Source organism: Bactrocera tryoni, chromosome 2 (genome assembly GCF_016617805.1).
Source record: "Bactrocera tryoni isolate S06 chromosome 2, CSIRO_BtryS06_freeze2, whole genome shotgun sequence".
NCBI lineage: Eukaryota > Metazoa > Arthropoda > Insecta > Diptera > Tephritidae > Bactrocera > Bactrocera tryoni.
In genome coordinates this window covers 58,779,698-58,801,428 of record NC_052500.1, presented here as the reverse complement: position 1 = coordinate 58,801,428, position 21,731 = coordinate 58,779,698, and the positions used below count along the sequence as shown (strand labels likewise).

At 37.6% G+C, this 21,731-nt stretch overlaps 2 protein-coding genes and 1 pseudogene across 2 annotated transcripts; 1 reads left to right on the top strand and 2 right to left on the bottom strand.

Annotated features, from left to right (window-relative positions):
- Positions 1–1,710: 1,710 nt before the first annotated feature.
- On the bottom strand, positions 1,711–6,513 carry LOC120768789. Its single transcript, XM_040095546.1, has 2 exons — positions 4,957–6,513; positions 1,711–1,817 (listed from the first exon to the last, which is right to left on the bottom strand). The coding sequence occupies exons 1-2, from the start codon at positions 5,945–5,947 to the stop codon at positions 1,711–1,713; spliced, it is 1,098 nt and encodes a 365-aa protein (XP_039951480.1). The 5' UTR covers positions 5,948–6,513.
- Positions 6,514–10,095: 3,582 nt separating this feature from the next.
- Positions 10,096–13,098, top strand: LOC120769167 (ATP-dependent RNA helicase DHX33-like). The gene is made up of 4 exons (XM_040096052.1): positions 10,096–11,230; positions 11,290–11,365; positions 11,424–12,209; positions 12,274–13,098. Exons 1-4 carry the CDS (start codon positions 10,287–10,289, stop codon positions 12,673–12,675), a joined length of 2,208 nt encoding a protein of 735 aa, XP_039951986.1. The 5' UTR covers positions 10,096–10,286; the 3' UTR covers positions 12,676–13,098.
- A 1,231-nt stretch (positions 13,099–14,329) lies between these two features.
- Positions 14,330–21,182, bottom strand: LOC120768788 (annotated as a pseudogene).
- Positions 21,183–21,731: the final 549 nt, after the last annotated feature.

The window sequence follows — 21,731 nt, the reverse complement described above, 5'->3', positions numbered from 1 at the left end:
ATCAAAATTGTTCAAGCCCCTAGGTACCGAATATGTGGACCCGACACCAATAGTTGACTTTTGACCGAAAATATCATTCACACAGAATCCTTTTCTGACAATAGTATTTCAATGTGTCCAAAATGTGTTGAATCAGGCCAATACTTTCCTGGAGGCTCAGGACCTACCTAATATAAAGATTTTAGAACTTCTACGTCACTTTATGTTGGATATATCCGACTATATTTGAGTCAATTCTCAATGAAAATTGCAGAACATATTTTATTCATAACAGTGTATCTTTGCGTCTAAAATAGATACAATTGCGCGAAAACTTGACCCCTCCAACACAACCCCCCCACTCAAATAACCATTACCAAGATTTTCCGACAACCGACATCCACTTGACCTTGCTCCATATGATTGCTGATTGTATGTAAGGTACCTAAATGAAGCCGAGGGAACATTTTTTTGAGTATGTAGCATATTAGTAGTATGTGGGATGAGCAAAAATAGATAAAATCTTGTCGGCACTACCCCCTTCTCAAATTTATTCAATATAAAATGTTCGATTGCACCCAAACTTAGTCCTTTCTTACTTGTTTTATTTTAATATATTGCATTATTATATTTAATCATGCATTTTTATTCATTTTCATTCATAAAATCGCTTTAAATAATTTTGTCCGGTTTTTGAGTCCAAATGACGATCGATCGATTTGTATAAGCGCAAGTCTCCAGAAATTTTACTTTGAATTTTCCAGTTTAAGTCAACAACATCGGTATTTTTGGCAGCTAACCACCGGAAGTATCAACCCATTTCCAATTCTTAGCCAATACGATGTAAAATGTCTTCGGCAATGCCATTTTGTTCGTATCCCATAATTCACGCGGGTTTGAAGGTTGATATGTCGAAATGATTATCGCGAAAAGTGTGCGATCTTCAATTGCATTCGAAGTAGCTATCGCATCGTACATCGTTTGATTCTAGTGATTATCATGTTCTAGCAATTGCAATTGCTGGCTTGCTTCTCAAAAAGTTGCACACACCGTACCATTCACACTACGCAATGACTCAAATGACGTTGAACCGCGTACATTAATCAATAGCAACCGAAGGTAGAAGCAATCGTCGTTTTTCGGGTGGATTGTATAAATTCGTTTTAATGCATTAGTTGAGAACACACCTGGATGTCCATCTACTGGTTGGCCTTGCTTTCTGCGTAACTATTTCTTCGACGATGCATTCCATGTATTATATCAAGACCCAGCGGGATAATGGTTCACCGCTTACATTTTTCTTTGAAGAAAGCTTTGAAGATAATTTTATGTAGAATTCTTCGATACCAGGTAATGCATAAAAGTACATTAAATTTATTCTACAATCAAGTAAGTACGTAAAAAACGTTACAATACAATATATAAACAACAAATACAAATTGATGGAATAAAATTTAATATATGTATAACTAATATTTTCATTATTTCGTCAAATCGTCAAGTATTTGAAGGAAATTTGCAGAAAGTTGGTTGTGTATAGGTGAGCTGCTATTTTAATTAAAAATTTAATTTTATGTTTAAACTTTGAATAAAGAAATAATATTAATATTCTCGAAATGGCATATGAGAAGACTAATTAAAAATGTAGAAAGTGAAGCACTTTAATGCGTTACTATTTGGTAAGTTTTTCGTGTTTTTATCATTGATGGAAATTTATAATTACATACGGTTTCATCTTTTTTTGTTGAATGTGTAAACATAGAAGGCTTCACCGAATCGGATGTGTTCACCAAACTCAAAAAGCATCAGACTCGTCAAAGGCTCTTTCTTTAAGTCTCCTTGTTTGGAAAAAAACGTAAAGAGACTCAACCACAAAATTAAAAGAAAACCATTCCTTTTTATACTCTCGCAACAATGTTGCTAAGGAGAGTATTATAGTTTTGTTCACATAACGGTTGTTTGTAAGTCCTAAAACTAAAAGAGTCAGATATAGAGTTATATATACCAAAGTGAGTCAGGGTGACGAGTAGAGTCGAAATCCGGATGTCTGTCTGTCCGTCTGTCCGTCCGTCCGTCCGCAGCAAGCTGTAACTTGAGTAAAAATTGAGATATCATGGATGCAACTTGGTACACGTATTTCTTTTGGCTCCATAAGAAGGTTAAGTTCGAAGATGGGCAAAATCGGCCCACTGCCACGCCCACAAAATGGCGAAAACCGAAAACCTATAAAAGTGTCATAACTAAGCCATAAATAAAGATATTAAAGTGAAATTTGGCACAAAGGATCGCATTAGGGAGGGGCATATTTGGACGTAATTTTTTTGGAAAAGTGGGCGTGGCCCCGCCCCCTACTAAGTTTTTTTGTACATATCTCGGAAGCTACTATAGTTATGTCAACAAAACTCATAGAGTCGTTTCCCTCAGGCATTTCCATATACAGTTGAAAAATGGAAGAAATCGGATAATAACCACGCCCACCTCCCATACAAAGGTTATGTTGAAAATCACTAAAAGTGCGTTAACCGACTAACAAAAAACGTCAGAAACACTAAATTTAACGGAAGAAATGACAGAAGGAAGCTGCACCCAGGTTTTTTTTTAAGAATTGTAAATGGGCGTGGCCTCGCCCACTTATGGACCAAAGACCATATCTCGGGAACTACTAGACCGATTTCAATGAAATTCGGTATGTAATATTTTCTTAACACCCTGATAATATCTACAAAATATGGGTGAAATCGGTTCTCAACCACGCCTTCTTCCAATATAACGCTATTTTGAATTCCATCTGATGCCTTCTCTGTATAATATATACATACATTAGGAACCAATGATGATAGCGGAATAAAACTTTACAAAAATACGGTATTTGAAAAATATGTAAATGACGGATAATGAAATCTCGATTATCACTTTACCATGCGAGAGTATAAAATGTTCGGTGACACCCGAACTTAGCCCTTCCTTACTTGTTATATGTGAGATATGTAAAATTATTGAATTTTGTTGTCGCATAAAAAAAAATTTCCTAAAAAGTGGTAAAATGTGTGCGTTCACATGAGAGTACCCCCTTAAGTCAATTGAAGACATTAAATGTGAATCGCTAAGCACATTAAATAAGCGCCTATTCCGGAAACTGACTTGCGAGAATTAAAATACGTGGGTACAAGTGTATTGGGGCCAAGGAAAGATTATTTTGAGGGAACGACATAGATTTTGAATAAATTGAGAATTTTAAAATTATTAACAAATTCTTACTACTTTTAGCTCATAGTACATTGTCATATTTTGAAGAGGTGTGCGGCTTAATAAAAAATGATGTTGCAATGTAGCAGGATTCATGATATAGTACTATATTTCAGTGTGACAAAATACATTTTAATTATTCTTAATATTTCATATTATGAATCGTCCAGGAACTTTCTGCACACAATATTATGTCACCACCTATATATATATATAGAGTAGCAATAGTATACAATTTTTCTGGTGTCACTAAATCTAAAAAAAATTATAAGTAATTGTATTTCCCACGTAGAGTTGTTAAGCCATTTTTCATTATATCGATGGGTATCAAATATGTTCTTCGAAACGGATTCTTATTTGCTGAATTAGTTTCACCGGTTCTTTAATACAATTACATAACTTGCAACTAAATGTATCAAATTTACTAAGAGATGGTAGAATCTGTTTGAAAACAATCTCTGATCATATTTTTTTAAGAATTTCACGTTTCCTTGTTTTACTATAAGTGTGAAGCTTTTCGTCTTCGTACTCGTCCTGTTTTAGGAAATTGAATGCAACTTTTAGGGTTAAATTACTGATAAGGGCAATCATTTATATAATATGTATTTCTGATATTAGTTTTTATACTAGTTCTAGGCAATCAAGGCACCCTCTGTTCTCTAAAACATGAGAAAATACAAAGCCTTGTACCGGTATATATTGTTATTCGAAATATCCTTAAAATTGAATTACCTACTGAAAATTTCCATACTATCTGATCATACTCTACGATTTAGCTACTATTAAAATGCAATTAGATAAAATTAGATAAGAATCCGAAATGCTATCTGATCACATTTGACCCGGACTGACTAAGGGAAAATATATTTTCATGAATTTTAACACAAATTTTCGATCGATTTTTGGTTTTTCGGTTCATTTTGGATTCAGATTTTTTTTTTGAACAGTCTCTTCAGCAGTAATGATGTTTTTATAAATGTAGGGTGCTCAGCTACGTTATCAAGTATCACTTTGCGACCTCTACTCAACCTCGTTTTTATAACAAGTTCAAAAGATTCAGGTACGACACACGATTCATACATAAAACATTACCAAAAATGTGTTAAGTCGATCCACAAGAGATCTAGAGCTATTTTGCTATATCTTTGATGCCAACACTACGACAACGAAAAATGTTTTGATGACTTCACGAACTTAACTAAATGCTTTCTGCCACTCAAATGTTTGTGTTTTTGATTAGATAAACTCCAAAAACACTTCTGCCACTTTTTGCAGCGATTCCGTAATCAAGCAAACTTGTTCTTAAATTTTTTTTTTGTCCATGATAAAAGTCGCCAAACAAACTTTTTAAGATCAAACTTAACACGAACATAAAAAAAATGCTCTTCGGTTTGCGTGCACAGTTTAAATGGACCAATCCAGACCAAATTTAATCAGTTGGTGCCTTCATAAATTAATTATTTTTCATGAAGGTGAGAAATTTTTAGTTGCGCAAGTTTTCATTTTATTTGCCCATTAAAAATAGATATCTATTTTGAGCAGATATTAGAAAATAACGCGTAAAGACATAAACAATTTTATTGTCAATCGTCTGCTTATGATTAATAAAACAATCGCTTATACGCAAACATATACAGTTACAAACGCATATCGCTCGCACAATTTCTTTGTGAGTCACCAAGCATTGATTTCACTTTTACACATGTTAAGTAATTGCATTTAAAAATTTACCTGCGGGTTTTGTGAAGTTGCCAGTAATCTGCAGACTCTCGAAACTATGAAAACTAACATCCGACTCGTCGCGTTTGCAATAGGATGTTCTGTTGCCTTTCGTAAAGAATTCACCATCGGCGCAACAACGACGTATGCACGCGACGCCCTGACAGACGCGGCGCGGCTGACAGGTACGCACTATATACCGTTGCTCGGCAAAATCACTCCAAACGGACGCACCCTCAATTGCCTCCATGCAGTATTCGAGCAGCTTGAACTTTTTCCACTCGCCGCGTATGGCGATCGCCATTTTGCCATCGATGAATTTCACTTCCTTGCCACGCAATTGATACTCCACCAGCGCCATGTCTTGCGGACACGCCAACACATCGTCGACGAAGATCGCCCACTCTTGTAACAATATGCCATAGCGCTGGAAATTTGGTGTGCCCGCAATGCGTACACATTTCTGTTGACCCGCATCGTAAACATAATGCAGCGGGCAGCACTTGTGCACCACACTAAGCGTTTGTAGCGCCTCACCACGCGTTGGCGGGCAATAAACGGCCGCCAAACGTTGATCGACACTGGCGAGACAAGCACTTGATGGCAACTCCACCTCACGGTCGCCCGTAAGAAAGACGAACGTTTGGCGATTACATTGCGGCAGCTGACCGCTATAATTGCCGCCCTGATCCAACGCCGGCGCTTGTATGCGGTAACCGTAGACCGGCGCGGTGCGTTCGAAGATGTCAACGCTGGTTTGCGTTTCCTTAGCGTCACCGCTAGCAGCGCTGTTGTCAGCGTCGCCTTCCGCGAGATTGCGGCACTCGTAGATCTCGGGTCGAAAGAAGCCCATATTGATCTTGACTAACGACCAGCCTAGGGGACAACATATTGGCGCGCTGACCAAGCGCCGCACTGCCGTTTGGCGCGTCTCATTATCGCCTTGCACGCTCGCGATGTGTCTGCCCGCCGCGATCAGCAAGTAGAGCACAATCAAAGACATTAAACAGCGATCGTGTGCTTTGAGCGGTCTCAGTTATTGCAGACTTTCTAGTTACTTATCTAGTAGTTTACACGTTAGACATTTTTTCAGTGAGAGCGCAATTTTAAAAGCACTCGCCAACACACACTAGAATTTTGTAAAGAAACGGGAAACACAAAAACTATTAATTATAATGGATCGCGTGAGGATCAGTAACTTGTTTTAAGATAACACGCACCAACGGCGTCAGCAATTGAAATTTCACAATAACACAACACAACAGTGCTGCCAGCAACCAACGATCGTTTATCTAATCAATGATTTTGAAATTTTCAATCATAAACAAATAGGTAATATGCAATTCTTTTTTTTCACATGACTTTTACTGTTGTTATTAAAATTTTTTTTACTGTTGTTACTAAACACAATCACTGCCATTCAAAACGACCGGAAGAACTTGAAGACGTTCCGTTCCGTTTGTATTCGTCTTACCATTCAACGAAGACCCGGACGTCGATGTCTTTACACGTTCGCGGCTCTCAATTAACTGACTGGCTCATTGTCTGCGCATTTGTACAGACTGATTTTCCTTATGGCAATGACGCAACCGTTGATTGTTATATGGCCAGCGCAGAATATTGCTGAGCGGTTGGGAGCGTGGCAGGCAGTAAATACGCGTCGTTTAATATTTGAGCAACCACTTGAGGTGCAAAGAGTCCATTTAACTAGTGAGCACACGGCGTGACCCCAACCCCACGTGCGAATTGCCACTGTAGATTACGTTATATTCGATATACTGCGACTCCTAAGAACACATATGTATGTACTACCCGTAGTAATAGTGGTATTTACTTTAGCAGTATTAAATTTCCATGGAGGGAATTCATTCCTGAAAATAAGCGCACACACAGTTGGCCACCCCTGTCATCATGTAATGATGTGCTTCGTTCAGAGTACACATTTTGGGAAACTAAAAGATACTTTGCAACATTTTTTCTGATATTGAGTTCATATAAAGCAAGAATATGTACATAACGGATGATTCAGGTAGAGGTACTTTTTCCAATAGCCTTTTTTGACAGATCACGCATGAGTCGTGTCTGAACAACGCTTACAAATTGTTCAACTTTATTGCGAAAATTTCCGTTCTGTAAATAATGTGTTTAGGCGCTCCGCTCAACTTATGGTCAACATAATCGGCGTACTGAGCGTACTATTCCCAACACCATCACGCATCTTGAGACCCAGCACTCATTATTGGATAATATTCGGAAGAGTAGACCACGTCCAGTACGCAGTGAAGGGATGATTCGTCGCCGTTCGCAGCAACTCAGACTGATGTATGGAATGACTTGTCGCATTTCACGTCGAAATCTTAAATTGAAAATACAGCTTGTGTAAGAACAGAAGCTGCTTGACCATCTCAAGCGACATCGCTTCACTGTATGGGCTCTAAAAAATGTCCAAGAAGATACGACGTTTTCGAGCCAAATTTTATTTAGCGATGAGTCCCATTTCTAGCTAAATGGGCATGTAAACAAGCAAAGTTGCCATATTTGGGATGAAAAGCTACTATTTCATCCAGAAAAATCTACTGCTTGGTGTGGTTTGTGGGCTGGTGGAATCATCGGTCCATATTTCTTCAAAAATTATGCTGGTGATGAATCGCGCCATGATAACCAACTACTTGATGCCTGAAATTGAAGCTCGTGATCTTGGCGACATTTGGTTTCAACAAAACGGCGCCACTTCCCATACATCGCATCAATCAATGGATTTATTGAGAGAACACTTCGGTGAGCAGATAATATAACGTTTTGGGCCTGTCGATTGGCCACCAAGATCGTGTGATTTCACACCGTTAGACTTTTTCCTGTGGGAATATGTAAAGTTTAAAATCTACGCGGACAATCCCGCTTCGATTCAGGCCTTGGAGCAAAACACCACTTTTGTCATTCGCCAGTTACCAGTCGAAATGCTCGAACGAGTCATCGAAAATTGGACTCAACGGATGGACCATCAATTTTATTTTTTCTGAGACGTAGCCACTGCCTATATTTGAAAGAAATAAACTTCAAAAAAAAAATGTCATAGAATGTTCCTTCACCATTCAATTTGAAGTTTCTTGTTTTTGTCTTTAAAAAAGTTGGGAACCTCGAAACAATCAAACTTCTTTAGCAATTAAAAACAAGGTCCCCCTTTCAATCATTACGTCACAAACTAAAAATAATGAATAAAAACTGGTTGAGGAATGCACCGTGACTTAAGGTCTATTGTTCTAGTTCATTCGGCCTTCAATCTTGTGAGCAGGCACCCAGATGAGATGCACCTGCCAGAACTGCACCAATGCCTTTCGCCGTTTTTCAGCCGTAAGTGTTCCACTTAATAGTGTCGTCCCTTAGCAGAAGGTAAACTGTGGAGATGACTGTAAGTGCTGGCTTTGTGATGCTTTTGAAGCCCACCTCTTATTACATATAGTACATTTGAGAACCAGATATTTGATCCCATTGGTTACGCTCCTAAAACTGAGACTGGGACTGGGACCATCTCTTGACAAACAGGGCCATGGCCGTTTTCGACGGGCCGTACTGCATAAAGTGTTCTCGAATATGGCTCGTGATAATATAACAATGTCATTCGCCTAGCCTTGACATCGGATTCCATTGTTAGTTAGCAACACAAAAAGCTCATCAGCGACTAGTCTTCACTATAATTGGGAAATACTTTACTCTGCGGACTAACTGTTGTCGGTCCGAGACGAATATTAGTTTCTTACCTTTGCTTCGCAAACCAAACCAATCAGCTGTACAAACTTGTTGGAGCTTACGTATACAACAGCCCGATTTCCTTAAATACACGGCATCATAACATATCCTGAAATCTTCTTTAAAAAATAGCTTGAAATTATATAGAGTGAAAAAAAAATTACTTATTGTAGCGAAGGGAAATTCTTAAGAGGGATATGCGAGACGTCACATATGTCGTGTATGTCTCTCTGCGGAAATTAATATTGAATACAACGGACGATAGCTCAGAAACATTAGCTGAGGTTGTTAGTATTTATCTTTTGGGTTTAGTATCATTTCTACGTCCATTTACTGCTCATCAATTCTACATATACTCGTATGAAAAAGCAGAACAAATTATATTTTCAGTCGCTAAAAATTAGTAAGAGGTAATGGAAGTTATCTTTTGCTAAGATGACTTGAGCAAATCGCTAAGGTCGTGTTATTAGGTTTTTGTATGGTATATATTTTTTGCTGAAGTTTTAAACGAGAGGCACCTTAAAATAAAGACAAATTATGCAAGAACAAGCCCTATGAAACAGAACTGGCAAAGTTCTAATGTAATCCAACAAATATTTCTGCCGATGGAAGACGAATACACTTAAACAGACCACAATATTTTTGAAACTACTATTTCCAATATAATAGTACTTTGATTCAACTGTAAATCATTCCACCTCAAAGCTCAAAGTTCTGATGCAGAACTATCCATTATAATAGAAATATGAGATATAAAGGCAAAACACTGGTAGTATAATAGGTATTACTTGTAGCAAACTTCCTCGACACATAAGCATGTATGTATGTATGTACATGTTGATTGAGGAATGTGTGGACGTTTACAATTGAGGGTAAGGGCGGTCTAGTTAAAAAAATGCCTTTACCTAAAGAAAAAGTCTTGATTAAGCAAATGAGAACTTAACTACAAATGACTACTAACCAGATATTGAGAAAACGGTCCTAAGGATCTAAGATCGATTACTTCCTTTATTATTTGAAACATATGAATAAGATAAAAAGTACAAAATATTGTGATTATTGAGAATTTAGCCACTTTCATTAATGAATAAAATAAAAAGTACATACAACATATTGCGGTTGTCGAAAAGTTATTCACTTCCATTAATCTTTAACTTGCAGATATTGTTCTACCCTTATACTCTCGACATCAATATGTTTCTACACCAAACAGACTAATATGGAAGTAAATACCGCTTACAATTGGTCCAAGCACTGATATATACAAAAATTTTAAGTTAATGTAGCAACAGTCAATTAATGTGGCAACTTCGTGCTATGCGCTGAATAACAGAGAACTCACATGGCGTTGAAAATTGGGATGTCAGCTTGCAAACTGTCAAACGTTGTCAACGTGCGCCCAGCGTGAAGGGGGAAAACTCCAATATTATTTTTATTTTTAATTAAAAAAAGTTGCGATAAATTCTCCCAATATTTTTCGCATAATGAATTTCCCGTGAATTTAGTGAATTTCAAAAAACAAATTTACTGCGCACTTCACAAAGTGCGGTATAAAGTGCAGGAATTTCTCAGTTTACAAGCTCCAGACAAGTTTTATGTCAACGGGTATGGAGTCCAAATATTTGTTGACAAGCAAAACTCCGGTCAAATCACCGCATGGCGGCGGTGCGAAGACAAGTGTTAGCATATCTAGTTTTCCAATTAAACGAAAATTACAAAGTCCGGTGAATGGCATTGAAAATGTTATAATCAAAGCACCTAAATTGAATAACGGAAGTGCAACAACTACCTCAAATGGAAAATCAAATGTCAACACACCTACACCGAATGGTGGCATACTACATCTTAATGGCAAAGGTATACCATCCAAACAACAGTTGGAACTACAGCGACAGGCGCTACCTGTATATAAAGTACGTCAGCGACTTATACTAGAGGCGCGACGTTCAGAAACTATGTTGTTGATGGGTGAGACTGGTTCTGGTAAAACAACACAAATACCGCAGTTCCTCTACGAAAGTGGCTTTGCGCAAAAAGGTATGATTGGCATAACACAACCACGTCGTGTGGCCGCAATAACTGTAGCGCGTCGTGTTGCGCAAGAACAAGGTTGTCGTCTTGGCGAAACTGTGGGTTACACAGTTCGTTTCGAGGATTGCACTTCTCCACAGACACGTATAAGATTCCTAACAGATGGTTGCCTACTGCGTGAAGCTATTGCTGATCGCCTGTTGCGGCAGTACACTGTTTTGATATTAGATGAAGCCCACGAACGTACAATAAACACTGATGTGCTTTTCGGTATTGTCAAAGAAGCGCAAAAGCAGCGTAGACAACGGGGTTTAACGCCACTTAAAATCGTGATTACATCAGCTACCATGGATATCGATCATTTTGGAAAGTATTTTAATGTGCGCGGCATGTACCTCGAGGGTAAAACCTATCCGGTAAAAGTTATGCATGCTAAAGACACTCAACCAGATTACCTTAATGCTGCACTAGTGACGCTATTTCAGTTCCATCGTGCAGAACCTGTCAAGTAATGTTTATACATTTTTTGCCTTAAATAAGTAATATAATTATTTTATGACATTATAGTCATGATGTGCTAATTTTTCTTACTGGGCAAGAGGAAATCGAAGCAATGGCGCATCAAATACGTCAAATTGCTAAGGTAAGTCATGTGCTCATACATTAAAAGCGACTTGTAATTTGAATTAAATTATTTACAGACACATGATGCCGAATTAAGTCCAGTACGTGTATTTCCACTCTATGCGCAGTTGCCACAGAACAAACAATTGGAATGTTTCCTACCCGCACACGCGAATTCACGTAAAATCGTGCTAGCAACCAACATAGCTGAAACATCCGTCACAATACCTGGCATAAGATGCGTCATCGATTGCGGCTTTGTTAAGCGACGTGTCTATAATCCAAGCAGCGGTTTGGATGCTCTGCGTATTGTGCGTGTTTCACAAGCGCAGGCATGGCAACGCTGCGGCCGCGCTGGCCGTGATGCACCAGGCACTTGTTATCGCACTTACACACAAGCAGAAATGGAATCCTTCGAAAACATGCCAAAGCCTGAAATATTGCGCAGCAATATTTGCTCTACTGTACTGCAGTTGTTAGCATTGGGTATCGATTGTCGTACATTTGATTTTCTAGATCGTCCAACGCCCGAAGCGGTAGACGATGCCTATCGTAAGTTGGAAGCGCTCGGTGCTGTAAGAAATTATAAAATCAAACCTGAACTGACAACCTTGGGTCAGCAAATGTCACAATTCCCACTAGATCCACGCTACAGCAAGCTATTGCTATCAGCGTCAGCCTTCGGTTGCATGGAAGAAATGTTAAGTCTAGTCGCTGTGCTGTCGGGGGAGAATGTGTTTGTTTCTAGCAATGAAAAACGCGAGCTTGCCGCTCTGGCGCATGCTAAATTCACATCCAAACATGGTGATCATTTAACGCTGCTTAATGTCTTTAGTGCGTTTCTGAAGACCGAGAAAGTTAAGGTTAGTGTACAAAAAAGTAAAAAAAAAAACAAAATTTATAATTATTCTCAAATTTCTTACACAGCTCTGGTGCCATGACAATTTTCTTAACACAAGAAATCTTTCCTATGCGCGTGAGGTGCGTAAACAACTACAAGAGATTGTTGAGCGTCTCGATTTGCCTTTAAACAGTTGTGGTAATAATCAGGATCAAGTGCGCAAGTGCCTGCTAATTGGTCTGTTCGATAATATTGCTGAACTGCAACGCGACAATACCTACCTTACAATAGCTGGACGTCAGCGTGCGAGAATACACCCGTCCAGTGTCTTCCATGGCAAATATAGGCCGGAATTTGTAATATTTACAGAGATTGTGCTGACCGAACGCAATTTTCTGCGTCAAGTTTCCGAAATCAATCCCGACTGGATAGCTGATGTGCTGCCAAATTATGCGCATTTAAATAGAATTAAAAGCTCATTGAAATAACATTGATTGCATAGCTGCCTAAAAATTATTTTACACTATTTTATACAGTAATCGTAAGTTATTTTCTGCGCGTAACTGAAGAAAGGACCTTTGGTAAAAAAAAAACGTTTTGGATGTTGCTAATAGTGAAATGTAATATAATTAATTTTAAATTACTAAGTAGTATTCGTCGTTCATTTGCATATATGCATATGTATGCCAACTAAAGTTTTAAAGAGTTCCAGTTTTACCCATATAAATACCGTTAATGCATTTATTATTATTTAAATTATGTGCTTCAGTTCAAAAAATTATTTTATTTACATATTTAATTTGTATTGAATACTGTTTTTAACATAAACCAGAATAATACAACTAAATATATACAAACATACATGCATACAATGAATATGGACGCAAACGTTTGTGTCTTGAAGTGAATTTCTTTAAAGGCGCGTTTTTTTTTTAAATAAACCCTTACTCCTTTTTCTAGCTGAAGAGCACAGCAAAGCAATGATTTTAATATTCTTATTATTTGCTCAAAAACATTTTGATGAAGTATTCAACGCGATGAAGTAATAATATAAACAATCATGTAAATATACACATATCCTGATTTTTTTAAATAATTATTTAGTAAACTAATGCAAAAGCGATTGTGTGTCTACATAATATGACAACAGGCTGCCCACATTGTATTTTCCAAGCAGCTGCGTTCAAACACATGATTTTTTCGTAATTTTTTACTTATTTTTTATTTTTAAATATTTTAAATTTTTTTAAATTAATTTTTAAAAATTTTTTAAATAGTTTTTAATAATTTTTTTTTTTTTAAATAATTTTTTAAATATTTTAAATATTTTTTTATCATTTTTTAAATAATTTTTTTTTAATAATTTTTGTAATAATTTTTTAATTGAATTTTGCGTATTTAAAATTTTTTAAAATAAAATTTTTTTTAAACAATTTTTTAAATTAAATTTTGGATTATAATTTTATTCTTTTATTTGAAAATTATGATTTGAATCTTTCTATATTTATTTTTATTTCAATATATTTCTTCTGGTTATGTAATAAAAATGTACAGAGTTTTGATAGATTAAGCTGACAATTAATAAAATGTTAATAGAATTAACTGCTAAATGAAAGGGTGGTTACAAATCAGCTGTTTACATGCTTCATTGTCAAAAGCATAATATACAAGTAAATATAGTAATTTAATGAGAGTAAAAGTGAATGTTTTCTTAATTCAACATTATATGCATATTACGGTGTGCGTCTCAAGTTGATTTTTCTTCTAAACGCACTCTACATTTCAGATTTGTTTGTTGTTATCAAATCGAATAGGCACAGGCATTACTACAAGTGATTTATACAATCTGTGTTATATACGACATGGTGTACTATATGAATATATGTATTATAATTTTAACTGCTATTTCTATTAGAATATCCTGCTTTTGAACGTTGGGAATTGCATTGCAAATATGCCATATCTCAAATACATGGGAAAAGTAGAATGTTTGGGTACAGTTTAAATTGAAAAATAAAACGCTTATTCACGTCGGATCCTGTTTTAAGGAAAATTAAATTAGAACTTCAGGCGTTTTGCTAAAGAACAATCAACAAATATCAGTTACCTATTGCATACATACATATGTTTTATCATCCCGTATCAGTCTTTTGCATTTATACAAAGCTTAGATATAACTAAATTATGCATAAATTATAAAAATGATATTATATAATGAATATATCATTATATAAGTTGGCACATTCGAAAGAAGTTGCTTGCATAATATACTATGCATGCTTTTGAAATAAGCCAAAAATATGTAAGATATGGTGTATAACAACAATGCGGTCTTTATACCAACAACTTTGTCTGCAGCACTCACACATGGCGGTTGTGTTGAACTCACTTCCGTGCTGCTGGGGTTCGTCGTTACTTCATTGGTAGTTGTCATCACCGCCGCTGCCGTTGTTATTGCTGTGGTTGTTGTCGTTGTTGCTGCTGTTGTTGTAGTTGGCGTTTCAATTAATGACGGCATTAACTCTATTTGTTACAAACAATTAAAAATTGTAATAAATTCATATTCCAAAAGCTGATTTATTTACCTGACGCATACGATGAGTACATAATAGCGCTACTAACATCTTGCTGATAAGGCGCTGAGTACATAAAGTCATTTTGATGCAAAGCTAACATTTCCTCACTCGCGACAATACTTAAAATCCAATCTACATGTGGTCCTACATCGGCGAAAATCGCAATAAACGGTTTGCTGCTCCCCGACGGTGTTGGTATTTTGGTTGGACGATGTTGCAATTTGGCAATGCGAAAACGAACTTACCAATGTGCTGCGCACTTTGAACCTGTGCCATAATCGGTATTAAATGAAGGAAATCGCTTGGGAACTGAAATTAATTACTAAAGCAATTTATGTAAAAGTGAGGTTAAGGTTGCATTCGAGTATGGTAGGAATACATATAATATGTATAAAACATTTGATTTTAGACAAGAATAAATAAATATGCTACGTACAGTGCGTACCTCACAATCCGGTCCGACCGCGCGCGAATATGTGTACGGATGTAACGCGCACAAAATGCTGCTGCGTTGCTTATAATCGGATGCTGCCGCTGCGACCTAAAGTGCGCATTCGTTCGTGTAATATTTTGTACATTCTCTAATAGCATGGCGTTTTTGGTCCACATTTAATGACTGCAAAAGGCGAAAAAATAATGCAGATTAAACTTACTAAAATTTGGTGTTTGAAAAATTGCATTGTATGGTTTTAATGCGCGGTTTTATGAGTGCATGACTTTGTAATGTTTTACTATTGTTTTATATCATTTACTTTGTGTGTTTTTCACTATGAAGATAGCACGAGCGTATCAAAATGGCACGTTTGTTTCAGAATATTTGTAATGTTCGTTGGGGTTGTAAAACACATTCAGAGTTGTTGTTACTTTGATAAACTTAAATGAATGAAAGTAAATAAATATTTCATTTCGAGCACATACGCCGGTAGCCTGTTTTCTACAAAGTTCGTTCATATCATATTTCAAGACAATGTTTATGAATTTATGTACATACATACGTACATGATATTTCCAATTACACCAGAGCTCAAGTGCATTGCTGTAGTGTATATAGTTTGCTCATATCGCCCGTACATGACTTTGAAAAACAAAAATCACAATTAGAATTAGGTTATGCCCTCTAAAAGAACTTTTGCAACGTTTTCAAATTAAGTGTTTGCTATTTGTTATGTCCGGCTATGATCGCAAACGGTGTCGCGCTCCTAAACGATGTAGCTTCTGTTATGTTTGACGAGAAATGTTGGCCGGCTCTTTGCAGTACTTCTACAAGTTTTGCAGAAGCTATTGCGATCAGTCATTTTGTAATTTTATTTGAGCCTCTCACTCTTACAAATACACTTTTTGACGTTTTGAATAAGATAATACTGCTTTGCATACATCTGTAGTATGCTTACAGGTGTACGTCAGTTATTATTTCTTCATCAACTTAAGAACCGTTCGCTATTGATCGTTACTACGACATTTTAAAAGCAGAGATGGAGCAATGACTTTAAATGGACGGACTTTCATTACATTTATAACATTTTCGAAAAGTACTTATCTTAAATGAATGTTTTATTTGAGTTCACTTTTGTTTACTTAACCCAGTGCAATGCAGAGCAAGTTTGACAATTGATCTTCGCTTTCTCTGCGCATTTTTCGCTTGCTGCCGGTGAAAAAATAATAGGAAACAAGGATGCGCTGCCAGATCTGTTTTCATAAATCGAATATTTTGATACTCGAATCTGCAACTGGAAAGGCTTAAAGCAAAGGGATGTAGCTTTAGGTAGAAAGATGTACTGCTTAAGGTGGCAACTGGAAGTACCGTGAGGTACATAGAGTTTCGTTAGTTATATGACATCTAGGCACAAAGTTTTCTCAAGCCGGGATTTTCATTTTAATCGAAGCTGGCGAAATATGCACCGTTATAAGAAAATTTTACTAAGATAACTCACATATTGGCTAACATATGAGGTCACGCGGAAATTCGAAAATCTTTTATTAGGTATATGGAGCTAAGGGGGGTATTGACCTGACTCAACCCATTTGTAGCACACAGACATACTCCACTCAGGAAAGGATTCTCTCTGAATTTCAATTATAAATCTGAGACATTGGCTAATATTTTCTATAAAAAGTCAATTGGTGTTCAAATATTCGGTACCTAGGGGCTGTCATATCATCTCGCGAGTAATATTTAAAGTTTCTGGCGTATTTAGTTACTGATTTATCGTGCTTTAAGTAGTTTTCAACAGTACCGTTATATGAGGAGTAAGCGGGGTTATAATCTGATTTAATTCATTTTCACACTGTCGTAATTTTTTTTACTAAGGAATACGCATACTAAGTTTCATCAAGATAGCACAATTTTTACTCAAGTAAAAGCTTGTACGGACGACGGACGGACAGACGGACACCCGGACTTCCAACTAGTCCGTTAGGTGAACAAACCATTATACTCCTTGTAGCAGCATGTTTCATGCGTAGGTTAAAACATTTACCGTTGCACCGAGGCTATACTACTCTTCAAAGGTGCATTTCTTATAGCATAAAGGGTATGATTTAGACGGTTTTGATCGTTCAGTTTGTTTGGCAGCTATAATACAGGCTAATTCAGAGTTATGAAAAGTTTCTTCATGAATATTTTCTCACTTTATCAAATAAAATCTTCCATACAAGAACTTGCTTTGAACATTCTGTTTTATATGGCAGCTGGATGTCGCTGTGCTCGACATGAAAATTAGTCCGGATATTACAGCCAGCTGCACATCTTATATAACACATTATGTCAAGAATACTCACCGGAAATCCTGCCATATAAAGGCCTTCTCCCCATACACATAATCTCATCCATTATGATCCACTGTACGTCTTGCGTTGACCAGCTGCCGGTGTCGTATCCAAACGGGAGCAGTGCCAAATTATTTGCCAATGTCTTGTAATTTAAAACCCGGTGCAATATTTACCTCTCTTAACACATTGAAAGTGTTCGAGTACGTTGTGGTGGTGCCCTTTGCCAAACACCTGGCACCACACGCGATCTTTGCCGACGGTATGCGCACCGGTGCGCCACTCTCCCCAATCACCGACGACTGGCGGTAGACACAGCTGGCGGTGGGTAATATCAAAGCTGCTCTGCACAACAACACCGTTACAATAGTGCATGGGCGGCGGCGTCGTGGATCGCAGCGACGCATAAAGTGCATTGACCTTGATAGCTGGCTTCGTGGGGCGCTGTAGACGCCATGCCAGCAATGTAGTAAATTGCGGGATGTAATTAATTGCACTTGTGTTTTCGCACTGGTGGCAACATTTTTTTGTTTGTTTTCGATTCGCTTTTGTTGAGTTACGTACTGCACTTGCAGGATATCGATATCCGTAGTATTTTTTGAAATGATTCTATAGTTTTTGGTATTTTAATTTTGCATAATTTTGTGTGTGTGTTATATTTTGTTAAGTTTTTGATAAGTTTATGCACTTTTTGTATGTTTTTACGCTCGCCGGATCTTGTCGCTCTTTCAACGTTCAATTTGCTTATTGCCTTGATGCCGACGATCACATGGCATAATATAGGTACACACCGCCTCGCCGCCGGATGGACCAGTCAATTTGATAAAAAGCGCGCCCATAATTTGTCGAGACATTTGTTTGTTCATATGGCGGGAGGCTGGCGAAGTAACCGTTAGGCTGCGCAGCAGCTCGCAACTTTTTGAAGTTCTTTCTTATCCTCCAGCACGCAAATTGATATATAAAATGCCAATATTTACATCCAAACCAGCATGTCTCGCTGCTACACAGTCAAAACCGCCATATATCTACATATATATACATACATATGTATGTATGCATAATAAGTATATATTATAAGTGTATTCATTTTTCGCTTTAATTTGCCACCAAACTGAGTGATAATATAAGCTGCAGATCAACAAGAAAGATCTGAGAAAATTCTGCGAAATATTTCCTAAATATTTTTTTTGATTTTACCACTAATAGAACCAAGTAGAGTAAAATATATAATAACTAAATATTAACAATTTATAAAATTAGAGAAAAGCCTTGCATAATATACTATGTATGTGTAGGCATAGCTTCTGATTTTCCTACATATAAGCAAAAGTATACGCCAAGAACATCATCATAGCGTTTGTATAAGTGCTCTATATTTAATACCGACTGACATACTTACTTAACAGATCATCTTAAATTAGATAAAAAGACAAAAGCATGCACTTTGATGCCTTGCCGCAAATATTTTGATCACTATGAAATATTTTACAGAGTTCCTAACTCGTAATATATATATGTACATGTGCATATTTGTATGTACCATCGTATCCCAGACAAATAACAAACATTCAATAAGAGCATGAATTTCTGAGAAATTCGCCAAATCTTTTAGCAGCACACACACATATGTATGTATATATGTACATATATTAAATAGTTTTTAGTAAGTCAAACATATTTATTATCTCTGGCCACACCACAGAAGACAATTATGACTCAGTGTTCTTCGACCTTATCCCTCGTAGTCGGCCGCGCTTATACAAAGTTGTATAGTTATGCTCGTTGTTGTTGTTATGGTTTGTAATCGCTGTAGATTCCTAAGTTGCTTTCAAAAGGTTGTTGGAGCTTTGCTGTCGGCATTCTTCACACCGAATGTCAACCCTGGTGGACATCAATTGCTTCTAAATTTTTGATCCGTGGTGTTTTCTACACACATGTTGAATATTCATATGCTATAAAAAATTGCTAATGATTTTTTACTGCCACAAATTAGTATCGTTAATCAAATGGTTTTGAAAAGCATAAAATCGAGCTGACCGGCCGGGAAGCGAGAGACCCCGCCGGGGGCAGCAGAGGAAGGAAGACCTCCACTGGAACTGGAAGGACCAGGTGGAGAAGGACCTGCTTGGAATTTCCAATTGGCGCCTCGTAGCGAAAAGAAGAAACGACTGGCGCGCTGTTGTTAACTCGGCTATAATCGCGTAAGCGGTGTCTACCCCAATTAAGAAGAAGAAGATACACCGAGCTGGTTAGTTACAGAGCCGTATATTTCAAGATACGTAGTCTATTCGACAACCCACACGACTCTATGGTTTTGTTCTTGTAACAGCAAGTTAATAAGGTGCTGAATTGACATTTTTTGCCCAGATAAGTTCCGATTCTTTTGTAGCTTTGTTGACACGAATATCTTGGGTACGATCCGCCCATTTGCCTGTAAAAAAGATCGATAGATGAAACGTGAAAGGTTGAAATTTGCCTACAATAAAGGAACTGCCTTAAAAATCAGGGCTTTTCGATTTTGTCTTAGCAGAATAGCTCTTTAGCGAAGCGTAAAAATACCAGAAATACTCTTTTAACTTCAGATCCAGCTTTCCTGAGTATTGCAGCGTTTTGCAAGCCGAGGTTGCTACCATTAAAGAAGCAGTAGATTTCTTACTCCAGAGAAATGACTATTCCTCCATCTTATAAATGATTATCCACTTTCATAGCTAGGCATTCATGGTTGTTTATGGAGTCTAGGTGTCGACGATCTACTTGAGCTGCTAACTAGCAATGGAATTCGCTGTCAGGGATATGCGGATGACATTGCCCGCTTTGATGCCTTTGCCACCAAAATTCGTAGACACTCGCTGTGACATCGTACAAAGGAGATTAGGCCTGGTTTGAACATCAACCCCTCGAAAACCACAATCGTTCCGTTCACGAGACAAAGGTCTCAGCATTGAAGGCAGAGAGACCTGGGCCTCACGCTGGATTCTACACTTCTCTGGAAACAGCATGTAGACCTGAGCATAGTCAAGGCTGCAAAGGCACTTATGGTGCGCAATAGACTTGCCGGGAAATTCCGGGGCTGCAACCTAAGGATTATTAGATGAATGTATACCATGATCGTAAGACAGTTTATTACTTATGGGGCGGTGGCTCGGACCTCTAATCTCTAATCGTTACGAAAATGTGCCATATTCAGCGATAGTCCGAAAGCGACACTAAAAGCGATATCCGCTTGTGAAGTTAAATAACTTTTAACGCAGAAGTGTAAAGGAATTGGCTTGCCTGGCGGGAATGAATTGGCTGACAAGTTCGCCATATCTACAACTACCATGAATGATAGGATCGAGACCGTACATTTCGATTGAATTCCTCATACCGCAAAGGAGGGCTCCGTATGAGGAAAGATCAGGCGAGAGGAGAGACATTGGCTTAACAACTTTCAAGGCATGCACCATGCCAGGTTGCTAATGGATAGTTACAATCCCAGCAGGTTTAAAATAGTAATCAATCTCTCGAGAAATAAATTCAGGCTATTTGTTGCCTTTTACACCGGCCACTGCAAACTCAGAAAGCACTTACACAACATGGGTCTGGCCACTTGTGCAAACTGCCGGACTGCACAGCAGTACTACAGACGCTGAATTAATGCCCTCGGATCCCATGTTTCCGAATAGCGCTCCGAATCGCTTGAACTTAACAACATATTGAACTTCATCGATGTGCTGGGACTTAGGGGTACAGGACACAATTGGCCATAGGTCGCTGTGTGCATACCTCATTCTCAAAAGAATTAGGCATTCATTTTCATTCATTATCAATGGCATCGGTGACTTTGTGATAAAGACTAGTTTGGGTGATAGGCCACAACGGAATCGCAGGTAGCTGTAAAGATAAAAAGAGCTTTGCAAGAAAAGGTACCTTGGTCTCGCTATCGAGTAGAATGAGAACGGGTCGAAGCTCACTTCTCCTTATTAACTCTACTACTAGATAACTGGGCTTCAGGGAACTTTACCAACACTGGGCTAATATCGGTTCATCTGTTGTCGTAAGATCCTTAGCTCGATAGTGATCGTAAGAAGTCTGAGTGAAATCCAGGCACACAATAAGGTTAGCATCTTGCTTGTTATGAAGGTTCTTGTACCATTGTTTCGACTTTCGTGCTGTAAGTTTGAGAAGTTGTACATCTAAGCAATTCTTTTTTTGATTGGACG

Bases quoted from the DNA above. Each gene is read 5' to 3' on its own strand.
- LOC120769167 (XM_040096052.1), top strand. From the start codon at position 10,287: ATGTCAACGGGTATGGAGTCCAAATATTTGTTGACAAGCAAAACTCCG. The intron at 11,366-11,423 runs GTAAGTCATGTG...AATTATTTACAG, and splicing joins AAATACGTCAAATTGCTAAG to ACACATGATGCCGAATTAAG. The intron at 12,210-12,273 runs GTTAGTGTACAA...TTTCTTACACAG, and splicing joins TGAAGACCGAGAAAGTTAAG to CTCTGGTGCCATGACAATTT.
- LOC120768789 (XM_040095546.1), bottom strand. From the start codon at position 5,947: ATGTCTTTGATTGTGCTCTACTTGCTGATCGCGGCGGGCAGACACATC. The intron at 1,818-4,956 runs GTAAATTTTTAA...TTTCCAAACAAG, and splicing joins CAACTTCACAAAACCCGCAG to GAGACTTAAAGAAAGAGCCT.